This window comes from Nomascus leucogenys, unplaced genomic scaffold, assembly GCF_006542625.1.
Source record: "Nomascus leucogenys isolate Asia unplaced genomic scaffold, Asia_NLE_v1 Super-Scaffold_258, whole genome shotgun sequence".
Lineage (NCBI taxonomy): Eukaryota > Metazoa > Chordata > Mammalia > Primates > Hylobatidae > Nomascus > Nomascus leucogenys.
Window position 1 is genome coordinate 4361732 of NW_022095769.1, and position 14481 is coordinate 4376212.

The 14481-nt window shown below is 43.6% G+C and overlaps 1 protein-coding gene across 2 annotated transcripts in view; it reads left to right on the top strand.

Annotated features, from left to right (window-relative positions):
- The first annotated feature begins 4183 nt into the window (after positions 1-4183).
- Positions 4184-14481, top strand: part of GGNBP2 (gametogenetin binding protein 2) — a 51616-nt gene continuing 41318 nt past the window's right edge. For both annotated transcript variants that reach the window (XM_030807994.1, XM_030807995.1), the window contains exons 1-2: positions 4184-4490; positions 13462-13542. In XM_030807994.1, coding sequence (XP_030663854.1) covers positions 4398-4490; positions 13462-13542 — 174 coding nt within the window. In that variant the 5' untranslated portion in view covers positions 4184-4397. The remainder of the gene's footprint in view (positions 4491-13461; positions 13543-14481) is intronic.

A 14481-nucleotide genomic window follows, 5' to 3' on the forward strand; every position in this document is an offset into this window, starting at 1 on the left:
TGCCCCAATAGCTCGTGTTCCAAAGATGACAACCAGTTTTATTTTTATTGAGCATAAATGTCCAATGTATTTATATAAATCATACAAGAACCTTATGTTGCTCCCTAGGAGTTTAAATATAGTCTATGAAGCTAAGAAATTATAAGGAATACCTTGGTACTTTTCATTTTTTTTAAACCTAGGTAGCCTGGAGAACAGATAGATCTCATTTATGCCTGCATTTTGTGACTAGCTTCTCACACATTTGGACCTAAGAAAAAGAATAGTATTTTGCTGATAATTTATTACAGCTCCGTCCCTCCAGCTGTTCTTTATTAGGTACCAGCAAAATGTGTTCTACTGTTGATTGCCTTTGCTTTCCTGGCCTTTCAAATCCTTCGAACTTGCATTTCACAATGCCAATATCAAAAGGAAATAATAGGCAACAGACAACTGTCTTTTAATGTAGCAATTATATATTTCGTCAATTAGAGGTTTGCGCTCTAAAAGCAAATACTTTTCATTTTAAAGTACATAGGATAATACTCAAGAAATATTTGCTGCAGTACTAGTGGTTACAGCTAAAAATAGAGCAATAGTGAAAATAAACATAAGTGCCTACTCTAAAATCAGGAAGATGCACAGTGAAAACTTCGAAAAATTATTTTGCCATGAAATAATTTTCTAACCGTTTTCCTTGGGATATTGATTTTATTTTATCGATTGTATTGTATTGTACTGTATTGTATTAGATTGGATTGGATTTATAGCACCCAGGCTACCTCCTTGAGAAACAGCAACTTACCTAGCAAATCCGCCTTTTTCGCCTTTAAGAATACGTTTTCATTGAATTCCTATTTGTCCAAAGATACTAAGTATACTCAGTGGACCTAAGAGACAAACCCAAATTAGGGAAAGTAAGCTCAGATGGAAGGAGACCTTTGGGATCTCATTTTATTATGTTTTATATATGTGTTTTAATACCTTTTCATAGATTTAAATCCCCAGGGTGAATACTCCCTTCTTTGTTAGTACCTGGCGTGTGTTCAGTAGTCAAAGTAATTAAAATTAGCACCTATATAATGAGCTTGTCATTTTTAATGTTCTTTACCAACCAGAATCCTAATGAAGTCTAAAAGGTTTAGGCCAGGTGCGTTGGCTCAGGCCTGTAATCCCAGCACTTTGGGAGGCCGAGGTGGGCGGATCAAGAGGTCAGGAGATCAAGACCATCCTGGCTAACACGGTGAAACCCCGTCTCTAATAAAAATACAAAAAATTAGCTGGGCGTGGTGGCGGGCGCCTGTAGTCCCAGCTACTCGGGAGGCTGAGGCAGGAGAATGGCATGAACCTGGGAGACGGAGCTTGCAGTGAGCTGAGATAGCGCCACTGCACTCCAGCCTGGGCGACAGAGCGAGACTCCGTCTCAAAAAAAAAAAAAAAAAAGGTTTAAAGTGGGTACATTAATTGATGTACCATTATAGGATCACCTCTAGATACTGAAGGCCACAGTATCTTGGCTCCCGGTTCAAGCAATTCTTCTGCCTCAGCCTCCCGAGTAGCTGGGATTAAAGGTGCTCGCCACCACGCCCAGCTGATTTTTGTATTTTTAGTAGAGAAGAGGTTTCTGCATGTTGCCCAGGCTGGTCTCGAACTCCTGACCTCAAGTGATCCGCCTGCCTTGGCCTCCCAAAGTCTTGGGATTACAGGTGTGAGCCGCCGTGCCCATCCTGGTTTGTTTGTTTTGTTTTTTACATAAAACGCAAGATTCTCTAAAAATGTCCAAATTTTGCTATGTATATGAACATCGTACATACGTATTAGATTCAAGCTAATGCTCACACTCTTCTATTCCGCTAACATGGCCAGAAGACATAAAATTTTTTTTTTTTTGAGAAGCAGTTTCGCTCTTGTTGCCCAGGCTGGAGCGCAATAGCGCGATCTTGGATCATTGTAACCTCTGCCTCCTGGGTTCAAGCGATTCTCTTGTCTCAGCCTCCCGAGTAGCTGGGATAACAGGCGTGCGCCACCACGCTCGGCTAATTTTGTATTTTTAGTAGAGACTGTGTTTCACCATGTTGATCAGGCCAGTCTCGAACTCCTGACCTCAAGTAATCCACCCACCTCGCCTCCCAAAGTGCTGGGATTACCAGCGTGAGCCATGGCTCCCGGCCCAGAAGACATAAATATTTGCCTGGTAATCACACCTTCGGGAATGAACAATGGTTCTTCGTTTATTATGTCACCGACCCTAACAATGACCACACAATGTACTAAGTCAACATGGCTAAGGGTGCACTGTGGGTTTTTTGTTGTGAATCTCTCAAACTCCATGTGATAACCAAAATACTTTGTTTTGTTTTGAGATGGAGTTTCGCGCTTGTTGCCCAGGCTGTAGTGCAATGGCGAGATCTGGGCTCACTGCAACCTCTGCCTCCTGGGTTCAAGTGATTCTCCTGTCTCAGCCTCCCCAGTAGCTGGGATTACAGATGTATGCCACCAAGCCCGGCTAATTTTTGTATTTTTAGTAGACACGGGGGTTTCATCATATTGGTCAGGCTGGTCTCGAACTCCTGACCTCAGGTGATCCACCCACCTCGGCCTTCCAAAGTGCTGGGATTACAGGCGTGAGCCACCATGCCCGACCCAAAATACTTTTTTTAAAGGTATCACAGCTCCAGCCTATTCCACCAGGAAATAGAGCAGTAAATTGATCTGTCCTTCAGATCACCAGGACTTTCATAGGCTAAGTATCTTAACAGCAGATCTCCAAAACCTTCAAGGTCAGAACTGAGCACACGGTGGCGAGAGGAACTGTCTTCACAGCAGCTCTGCTTCCTCAGAGACGGCCAGAGGGAAAGGCCGCCGGCCAGTGCCAGTACTTCGCCCAAGGGAGTACCTGTTCACATTAACCCAGCCCAAGAAGTTCCTTTGGCCAAGACGCACACACACACCACTGTCCGGTTTTCTATTTCCTTCCAGTGTAACAACCACAAGCTGTCAGCACTTCACTATTTGCGGTCCCCTCAGCGGGATCGGGATGCAGCTACGCAGCGGGCCCCTGGCGAGCCGCGGTGTCAGGGCCCTTTTCTCCTCTTCCCGCCGTGGGTCGCGAATTCACTGGCGTCAAGGGCCAAGAGCCAGACCTGAGTTTTCTCTCACCCCCCGATGCTCGTCTCCCTTTTCTCACTGCCTTCCGCCCCCTCTGATCTCGATTCCTCGCAACCTACCCAGGTCCTCTCTGGGCCTCTGCCCTGAGTCAGCCCCGAATCAGACGGGCTTGACTCGCTGAAGGAGTTCCCCTTGGAAAGGAGGCAGATTCCCCTCTACATAGACCTGACGTCGAGGGGGGCTTGCCCCTCGGCCCTGGGGAAGCCTTCCCGGCCCGCGGCTGGGGCCTGAGGTTGGGCCGATCACCCCTCCTACCAGTCCTAGTTCGGGTCTAGCGGAATGGCTGGGCTCCGAGGAGGGCGCCGGGCCCGCGGGCGGGACGGTCAGGGCGGCCCCGCACCCTCTTGGCACAGATTTCCCCAGCGGGGACCCCAGCGCGGCCGGACCCAGTCTCGCGAGAGGACGTGGGCCCCGCCCAGCGCCCGACCCCGCCCGGCCCCACCTTCCCGTTGTCCCCCGCCCTCCCTCTTCCACTCCCCGCGGCGCGAGCGGCTGACTGCCCAGAGAGGAAACGGCATTCGGAGCTGCCCTCCCGCTCAGGCCGGCCTGGACGCGGGCCTCGTCAGGTAACAGGGAGCAGAGGTGGGAGTTAGCGAGGCGACCACGAAAACAGTGAAGGTCGGAACCAACAGCCTCCTCCGAGAAGGATGAGGAAAGCGTCTGAGCCTCCCCCTTCCCTGGACTCCGCAGAGCCGCTGCGGGGTCGACCCCTCCCAGGGGCGGGGTCGCGCTGGGCAACTGCAGTCCTGGGGCCGAGTGGGCGGGGTGCGCCCAGAAGCGGGGAGAAGGGGTCAGCTGGGGGCAGAGGGCACCCAGGCGGCGGGGAGCAGGCTGCGGGGCCCAGGCCAGGGGTGGGGTCCGGGGGCCGGGACTCCTGCGGCGGGCGGGGAAGCCCCCGGCAGGCCAGTCCCTTCCGCCTCTCCTTTGGACCCTGACTGGAGGGCCGGCGGGCGGGCGGGAGGTAGCGCGGCGCGAGGGGGCGGGTCCCAGCGGCGCTGGGCGCTGATTGGCTGAGCGCGTGTGGAATCGGGTGATGGGAAACGCAGCCCGGCTCTCCCGTCCCCTCCCGCTCGGCTCCCTGCCCCCCTGTGGCGAATGTGCTGCGCGGCGGCGGTTGCTTAACGCTCGCGGGGTTTGGCTGTTGCAGGCAGGCGTTGGGAGGAGGCGGCAGCGGCGGCGGCAGAAACAGCAGCGGCGGCGGCGGCAGCTGGGAGGAGGTGGTGACGGTGGCAACGGCAGCGTCGCGGACGATGGCGCGACTGGTGGCAGTGTGCAGGGACGGGGAGGAGGAGTTCCCCTTCGAGAGGAGGCAGATTCCCCTCTACATAGACGACACCCTGACGGTGAGCGGGCCGGGCCGGGCTGGGCCCGCCGCTCCCCTGGCAGCTGTTTCCCCTCCTCCCCCTCCCCCAGGCCGAGCGCTGCGCACTGGAGAAAGAGTGTGTTGCAACTCCTAGGCGAGGCCTTCTCTTCAGCAGGCCCCACAAACTCGCCTTTGCAGTGGGTGGCTCGGTAACCTCTGTCGGCCCCAAGCCCAGAGCTCCGTACGCACTCCCTCTCTCCAGATTTTCCTTCTTTTGGAACCTTCTTCCTTGACCCTTTCCCTTTAGGAGACGCTGCTTTTGCCAAGGCACGCATCTCAGAGAGGGATCGAAGGATCTTGGGCGTTTAGGGCCTACCCCTTAAAGAAACCACCTACCCTCGGGGAGGCTTAATTACCTGGAAATGTCGCAGCTGCACTGCTACCTGTGTATTTTCTGTTTTAACACTGGTAGCTCTCACCACATAAGCTTAATTACTGGGAGCAGAGTGACATGCTCGTGCACAGTCAAGATTCCACTAAAATGGTTTGATTTCGTTGTAAATAGTCTCGTATTGCCTAATGCATTAAAACTCTTGAAATGATTGTACTGCTAGGCCCTGTGTCTTCAAAACGGGCTTTCTTGGCATTATTTAGTTTACAGGTGGACTTTTTTTTTTTTTTTTAAAGGAAGCCACATTATTGAATGTGTAAGAGTACTATAAAAAGCTGATTGCTCATCTTGAGTGTCAAGACCCAGTTCCGGGTACTTTATTCTTTAGATTTGGTAGTGTAGCATTACCGACCCTCTGTCCTGTGTTGCTGTACTATCTCCTTTAAAAGGAAATGGCTGAAATTTGAATTGAATCTGAACAGGAAATGAGTGCAGTTGCTTGCCACTATTAAGAAATGAAATTAACCTTTTCCGAATATCTTTTGAAATCTGCGTTTTGATGATGCTGAAGCTTTGGATTATACATTTGCTTATTTCGATAAGGTGCACCTAAGTCTCTTCATCTCATCAGTATTCTTTTGCTATCAGAGGCAGTTGATCAGTTTTGTTCCTCAATATTTTTTTTTGCAAATGTCTACCGAAGTTTTTTCAAATTTTATGTAAAATGCAAGTCATTGTAGAGATGCCTGTCTATGCCTTTATGCTTGCCAGTCTCAATTAAGACTTGATTGAGCTGCAGTACTTTAAAAAGGATTAGAAGAGCTATTGAATGACTTAATTTATTAGAAGTTTTTAAGTGACAGCATCTACAATTATTCAAGTGCATTTGTTTTTCATGAAAAAGGTAGAATGGATTTGTTCTGACATAAAGTAAATAGTGTTGATGCATTAGAAATTGTGTGTCTTGATTATGATTTCTGTACTTTTTGCGTTAGAAGTATAATGGACTTGTATTTTTAAATAGTTGAAACTAGCACTGTGATCATATTAAATAATGCATTTCTCAGTTTGGACTCCAGATAGGGATTCATTTGTTGATATTTTCTTTTTTCTCCCCCCTGCCAACATAAACACTTCTGAAGCATATAGTTATGATATCAGCCTTTAAGGTTTATTGTCCCACAATGGCTGTGGAGTTTAAAAAAAAAAAATTCAGTGAGTTTGGATATAAGATTATTATTTAATGAATAATCATAACATAGGAAAACATATCAAAACATAGGGAAAACCAACATAAATAGTCTTTAAAAGACACTAGTTCTGGGTATATTCACATAACCTCCTTTGTGAATGCAGCACATTAATATATCTGTCATATAGCACTTTAAAATGGCCAACTTTTTAGGTGCTTTTATACTGTATTCTCTCCACAATGATGTGACTTTCCAAAATTTTCCACTGAAAAAGATGTAACCTTGCAATGTGGTTTAGTATGGAACTTACTTTGCACTGTATCTGGCGGTTGAATTTTGCTTTTACTGTACTGTGGACTTGTGACTAAGGCAAATAAAACTTGAGCTCACTTAATTTAAATATCTCAAAAGAACATTTAGGAAAAGGCGCAGTTTTTCTTTGCTTCAGAATGGGTTTTTATCACAAAGGAATGAGTGAGATTTATTTGTGTTGGAACTTCTGCACAGTCATTGCATGCTGTGAGTGAATGTTAGTGAAAATTCTTGTCAAGGGAAACAAGTTTCTTTCAGGATATTCTACCAAATACTACTGAAAGGGAGAATGCAGAGCAAAACACCTGTTGGGAAAGAAGGGGAAAAGGGAAGAGGGAAGGAAGATGCCCCTATCAGAGTTTTATGCTCTGCACTGTTCCTTTGATAGATGGCAGTGCATGCCTGAAGTTAACCTTAGGTTTTGTCTTTGTCCCTAGGGTCTGTAGGTATTGCACTGAGGAAACGTTGTTTGAACTTATTTCAAATAGTAGCCTTAGGATTTTGATAGTAACTAAATGTTGCAATATAGTTACAATGTTTACAGGCAGTTGCAGACTTTATCATTTTAGTTGGGATGCTGAAACTCTACCCTTAGTTAAACTGGCAGTTGTAACTTGGACTTGTAAAATGAAATTAACAAACTTGTATGTAGAGTAGTAGCCTTAGGCCGGGTTTGGTGGCTCACCCTTGTAATCCTAGCACTTTGGGAGGCTGAGGCAGGCGGATTACTGGAGGTCAGGAATTCAAGACCAGCCTGGCCAACATGGCAAAACCCCGTCTCTACTAAAGATACAAAAATTAGCCAGGCATAGTGGTGGGCGCCTGTAATCCCAGCTACTCAGGAGGCTGAGGCAGGAGAATCCCTTGAACCTGGGAGGTGGAGGTTGCGGTGAGCCGAGATCTCACCACTGCACTCCAGCCTGGGCAACAAGAGCAAGATTCTGTCTCAAAAAAAAAAAAAAAAAAAGTAGCCTTAGGCCGGGCGCTGTGGCTCACACCTGTAATCCTAGCACTTTGGGAGGCCGAGGCCGGCGGATTGCCTGAGCTTAGGAGTTTGAGACCAGCCTGGGCATGTGGTGAAAATCTGTCTACTGAAATACAAAAAAATCTGGGTGTGGTGGAGTGCGCCTGTAGACCCAGCTACTGATGACGCTGAGGCAAGAGAATTGATTGAACCCCCAGGAGGTGGAGGTTGCAGTGAGCCGAGATTGCGCTACTGCACTCCAACCTGGGAGACAAAGTGAAACTCTGTTTCAAAAAAAAAAAAAAAAAGCCTCTTCTTTTATGTGATATGTTGTATCCATGTTTAGAAGATTCCCATGGTAGTTCAGTGAGCTTGAACACTTGAGTATAGGATAGGGCTGATGTAGGTGTATTTGAGAAAATCCCAAATAAGTTGGTGGAATGGTGAAATATTTAAGAAAGTTTTATACTCTGTGGCTAAAATGTTGTTCAGTGTTACTACAATTATAAAATAACAGGTAGAATACAGATTTGATTTTAGAGAAATCTGAAGAATTAATTTTTTTTTTTTTTTTTTTTTTTTTTTTTTTTGAGACAAAGTCTCGCTCTGTCGCCCAGGCTGGAGTACAGTGGCCTGATCTTGGCTCACTGCAACCTCTGCCTCTCAGGCTCAAGTGATTCTCCTGCCTCAGCCTCCTGAGTAGCTGAGATTACGAGTGCACGTCACCACGCCCAGCTAATTTTTTTGTATTTTTAGAAGAGATGGGGTTTCCCTATGTTGGCCAGGCTGGTCTCAAACTCCTGACCTCAGGTGATCTGTCTGCCTCTGCCTCCCAAAGTGCTGGGATTACAGGTGTGAGCCACCACACCTGGCCAAAATAAATATTCCTTCTAAAATCTTGAAAAATAACTACAAAACAAATTACCCTTAGTCATACGTCTCAGGGATAAGCAGCATTTGGTGTAATTTCAGTCCTAGACACACACATAGATACAGAGTTAATATATTGTTTTCTGTAACATTTTTTGTCCTTATTTATTTCACTAAATGTAATTTTGAAAACATTTTTTCTTGTCATTCTTAAACATTTTTAATGGCTGTGTAATATTCTGTTGTATGACATTCTGTAATTATTTTTGCACTGTTGGACATGGAGGTTGTTCTAGTTTTTGCTATGAATAAACTAAGAACATAAATAATGCAAAAGTCTTTGCATTAAAATGTTTTCTCAGGCTTTTGGAAGTGGAATTACTGGTTGGATCAGGATAAGAACCTTTTGTAAAGCTCCAGGTACATATTGTCAAATTGCTATGATTTTTTTTTTTTTTTTCTTTTTTTGAGATGGAGTCTCACTGTGTCACCTAGGCTGGAGTGCAGTGGTGTGATCTTGGCTCACTGCAACCTCTGCCTTCCAGGTTTAGGTGATTCTTGGGCCTCAGCCTCCTGAGTAGCTGGGATTACAGGCGCCCACCACCATGCCCGGCTAGTTTTTGTATTTTTAGTAGAGAGAAGGCTTCACCATTTTGGCCAGGCTGGTCTTGAACTCCTGACCTCAAGTGATCCGCCTGCCTCGGCCTCCCAAAGTGCTGGGATTACAGGCATGAGCCACTGCACCTGGCCAGATTGTTACATTTCTGCATTGCAGTTTACTCTCCTAATTTAAACCAATCTAAATAGACTACTCTGATAAGAGTTTGGGTTTGTTTTTTTTTCTTCTTGTTTGCATGTACAGCGTTAATCTGATAAGAGTTCTTAATGTCTTACACTTTAAAAAAATAATAAATGGTAGCATATCCACTTGGGAATTAGATGTTTTGTAATTGTTAAAAGTTTAGCATTTAATGTTTTCTTTCAACTTTTATCAGTTAATTTTACTGAGGGTGATAGATGTTACAAATTGTGTGGAGTAAAACCAAAATGACAGTGATTTTAATAAGTGCAAACTTAGTATATTGTTGGTTAGAACTTGTGAGAATGCGCTAAAAACAGATTTTTTTTTGTGGTCAGGAGAAACCAGAACAGATACTTAAGAGTGAAAGTGGGTAATGGATTCAATAAACTTTATAAAGCAGTAATTGCAGCACAATAACTTGTTCTATTTGTGGCTAGTTATGGGTAGGGAACCTCTTCATGAAGCTGAATGCTAATGATGCCTCTATAAAACCACACCTGAAATACTTTACAGGACTGTCTTCCTTTAGGTAACCTAGAATCTCAAGATTAAGTTAAGGAAGTGGTTTTAAAGAATGAAGAACAAATTGTGCTACTAGCCTCTTTGCCTTCCCCTTTTTATTTTCATCTCTTAAAACACTGAACAGCATATAGTGATTGGCCAGAAAACAGTAAGGTAAAAAGCCATTGTCCTAAGTGTTTGAAAGGCGAGGACACAGTATTTAGTTGGAGTGCATTGTCTCCAGCCAGAGTAGTGAGTAAATCCAAGAGAAAATTTAGTAGTATGTAAGCTGATGAAACCAGGAAAGATAGAAATAGATTAGATCTTAGTATTTTTGGTACTAATTAGGTGAAAATGAAATGACTGGAAACGAGCTTTGTTTTTAAAAATAACCCTGTTCATTGACTTTTTTTTTTGAAACGGAGTTTTGCTCGTCGCCCAGGCTGGCGTGCAATGGCACGATCTCGGCTCAGCACAACCTCTGCCTTCCGGGTTCAAGTGATTCTCCTGTCTCAGCCTCCCAAGTAGCTAGGATTACAGGCATGTGCCACTATGGCTAATTTTTTGTATTTTTAGTACAGACAGGGTTTCTCCATGTTGGTCAGGCTGGTCTCAAACTCACGACCTCAGGTGATCCACCCGCCTCGGCCTCCCAAAGTGTTGGGATTATGGGCGTGAGCCACCGGCTTCTTTATTGACTTCTTAAAAAGAATTCCTAAATCAGGTATTATCCATATAATTAAAATATTTTAGGCTGAGCGCGGTGGCTCATGCCTGTAATCCCAGCACTTTTGGAGGCCTCGGAGGGTGGATCACCTGAGGTCAGGAGTTCAAGACCAGCCTGGCCAACATGGTGAAATCCTGTCTCTACTAAAAATACAAAAATTAGTTGGGCATGGTGGTACGCCTGTAATCCCAGCTACTTGGGAGAATTGCTTGAACCTGGGAGGCAGAGGCTGCAGTGAGTCGAGATTGAGCTACTGCACTCCAGCCTAGGCAACAGAGTGAGACTCTGTCTCAAAAAATTTTACAAATCAGCTCGCAGGTCTCAGTATTATTAGATGTGTTCTTTGATCTCCGTTTCAATTTTTAAAACAGTTGATCAGAATAGAAATACATACTGAGTCAGAATTTAGGATTTTGCCAAAGAACCAGACTGGAGAGATTTTGATTTGGTTAAATGAGGAATATTCTTTGTTTCTTAAATTGATAGCTTTGATCTTTAAACAGTATAGATAATTGTCATTTTTTATTACGGCTATTGGTATGTGGTGAAATGGTGTATATTTGTATCAAGCAAGTGAAAATATAAATCACAGTTTTAGTTACTTAAATGGCAGGTTTGGAGTGACCTCCAATATTCTGTTGAGTTACATGGTTCCAAAAGTTTATACCTTTTTAATGACTTGACAGTTAAATTTTTATGTGTCTTAAACCTTTTGATGATTCCAGAAAATATGAGTTAATTGAACTATTAACTATTTTATTGCTTTTATTATAATAGTTTTTTGGACCAGGATTTCCAATATCAGGATTTTTTTTTTTTAATTTGAGTAGACCATGTTAATTAGAATAAATACAATAGGCAGTATGGATCATTAGATATTTTGCTCACTTCAGTCATCCTCACCAGATCATTTATAGCTACAGCATTAAAATAGACCATTGACTTCAGTTTTGCTTTGTACTGTTGATAATGTATGAAACTGCTTATAACAATGTCTAATACATATAAAGTGTCTTTATTATTACTTATTGCCACCCCCTTTGGAGGTATTAATAAGAAGACTGAGAAGGAAAACTAGAAACAAGATGTCAGGGTTGATAAACCTGAAAATTGGATTGACATTTGGACATTTCTTCTGTATGTATGGAAGAAAAAACTTCCAGAATGGTAAAAGCTATTGAAATGGGTCGGGCGCGGTGACTCACGCCTGTAATCCCAGCACTTTGGGAGGCCGAGGCAGGCAGATTGCCTGAGCTCGGGAGTTTGAAACCAGCCTGGGCAACATGGCAAAACCCTGTTTCTACTAAAAATACAAAAAATTAACCGTGTTTGGTGGCAGGTGCCTGTAATCCCAGCTACTCAGGAGGCTGAGGCAGGAGAATTGCTTGAACCTGGGAGGCGGAGGTTGCAGTGAGCCGAGATTGCGCCACTGCACTCCAGCCTGGGTGACAGAACGAGACTCTGTCTCAAAAAAAAAAAAAAGCTATTGAAATGGAAGCATGTCTCTAAACATGGTATAGTGAATATAGAATTGGAAGCAAGGAGCATTAACTCTTCCCCCCCATAATATATAGTATATATGCATTGTAATACATTTGGGAAATTTAGGAACACATACAGAAAAAGTTGTCTTACTACCTAAGAGATAGCCACATCTAATATGTTTTCTTTTTTTGAAAGATAAAGTATACACACTAAAAATTTGAATTGTGTTGTACATGCAGTCTGGATTAAGTTAGTATTTGCATCATAGTCCATCCTCTTAGTACCTATTTGTCTCTCTGCTTCATATATCTCATATTGCTCCATTATCAAATCAAGAAAAACTCTTAAATCTATTGCTTACATTTGACTTAGCTGTTAATGAGGCCTCATTTTGTTGCTAGAACAAGCATATTTTAAATTTCTCTAATATGGAAGGAAAGGAATGGTCACATCCATTAAAGAAGCAGGTCTTTGGTGCTGGTTGGGGAAGGGAGTGATCTTTTTAAGATCGTATTCAACTGGGTAGGGATATTTTGTTTTTGCCTTAAATGGGTGTTTTTGTCTTGACTTCACTCTTTGGTTTTGTAGGAGTTTGTGGTCCTTGTTATGTGGAAATGTGGAAATAGATTGTCCTAGTACAATATGTTTGATCTTTAACAATGTTTTAGTTAAGATATACATGTGTTACTTTCATTGTTTTGAAGGCATACCTTTTTCCCCCACATTTTAATACCTGAAATCAGGATGCTGCTTTAATTTGATGACATCTTATAGTAAAAATGGCTTGTAGTGATACATAACTATGGTACTACTTAAAATCTGTGGTGTGACAACAGAACAGTAAAATGTACTAATTACACATTCCCATTATGTGACATACTGAAGCCTCCTTAAGTTTCATATGCCTTCCTATGGTAGTGAGTTTTGATAATTGAATAAGTATATCAATGTGCCCTTTTTGTTCATAATTAGAGCAAACATTTACTATGTGCCAGGCAGGCACTGTTCCGGCCGGGCACAGTGGCTCACGCCTGTAATCCCAGTACTTTGGGAGGCTGAGGTCAGGAGTTCGAGACCAGCCTGGCCAACATGGTGAAACCCCCGTCTCTACCAAAAATACAAAAATTAGCTGGGCATGGTGGTGGGTTCCTGTAATCCCAGCTACTCGCGAGGCTGAGGCAGGAGAATTGCTTGAACCCAGGAGGTGGAGGTTGTGATGAGCTGAAATCATGCCACTGCACTCCAGCCTAGGTGACGGACGAAGACTCCGTCTCAAAAAAAAAAAAAAAAAAGGAAATTTGTCTTGTGTACTCGATTTTTTTTTTTTTTTTTGGACAGAGTTGCACTCTTGTTGTCCAGGCTGGAGTGCAGTGGTGCGATTTCGGCTTGCTGCAACCTCCGCCTCCCGGGTTCAAGTGGTTCTCCTGGCCCAGCCTCCCAAGTAGCTAGGATTACAGGCATGCACCACCAAACCCGGCTAATTTTATATATTTAGTAGAGACGCGGTTTCTCCATGTTGGTCAGGCTGGTGTCGAACTCCCGACCTCAGGTGATCCGCCGCCCCCTACCCCACCGGCCTCCCAAAGTGCTGCGATTATAGGCGTGAGCCACTGCACCGGGCCATGTACTTGGATTTAACAAAATTTTTTGGGGGGCTAGGGATGGGTGCAAATCTGGCTTTCACGGGTCTATTTCTGGAATTTGTAGGCTGTATCCTGTTCTCAGAGGGGTAAAATAATTGATTGCTGTTCTGTTTGCATTTTAAGATGGTGATGGAATTTCCTGACAATGTGTTAAATCTCGATGGACATCAGAATAATGGTGCACAGCTAAAGCAGTTCATTCAGGTAATAGTTTTTTCAATCAGTGTTTTTAATGGTGTATGTATATTTTAAAGACTCATTTAAAATTTAACTGTATTAATTTTATATAGGATTCTCTAGGTCTTAATATTGCACTGAAATTGCTCTTTCACCATTGCTATAGTAAGCATGCATAGTTACTTACCTGATTTATGTAACTGCCGTGTGAAAAAGAATTGGTGGTGGTGTGTTAATATTTTACATGTCCATAAGACTTTAATTTTAAAACCAGGCCATCTTTCCTAGTTTTTAAAAGATAAGGTATATAATTTTTCATTAAAAACTTGTTGGTTTCCTGCTGTAGTAATTGTTTTGTTCAGACAAAATAATCCTATATTATGAACTTTCTGATGTTTGTTTAATTCCTGAGAAATATAGTACTTTATAAATACGCTTAAATGCAATATACAGTGGTCCCTCAGTATCCGTGGGGGATAGTTCAAGGATCCCTATGCAAACCAAAATCCACAAAGCTTATAGAAAATGGTGTAGTAAGGGCTGGGCATGGTGGCTTATGCCTATAATCCCAGCATTTTGGGAGGCCAAGGCAGGTGGATCGCTTGAGTTCAGTAGTTAGAGACCAGCCTGGGCAACATGGCAAAACCCTGTTTCTACAGAAAATGCAAAAAAGTTGGGCTGGCATGACGGCATGTGCCTGGGGTCCCAGCTACTCAGTAGGCTCAGGTGGGAGGATCTCTTGAGCCCAAGAGGCAGAGGTTGTTGTAGTCAGCTGAGATCGCATCACTGCACTCCAGCCTGGGCAATAGAGTGAGACCTTGTCTCAGAAAAAATAAGATGTATATTTGCATATAACCTCTGCACATCCTCCCATATACTTTAAAGCATATTTAGATTACTTATAGTACCTCATACAATGTAAATGCTGTGTAAATAGTAGTTGTACTGCATCTTTAGGGAATAATG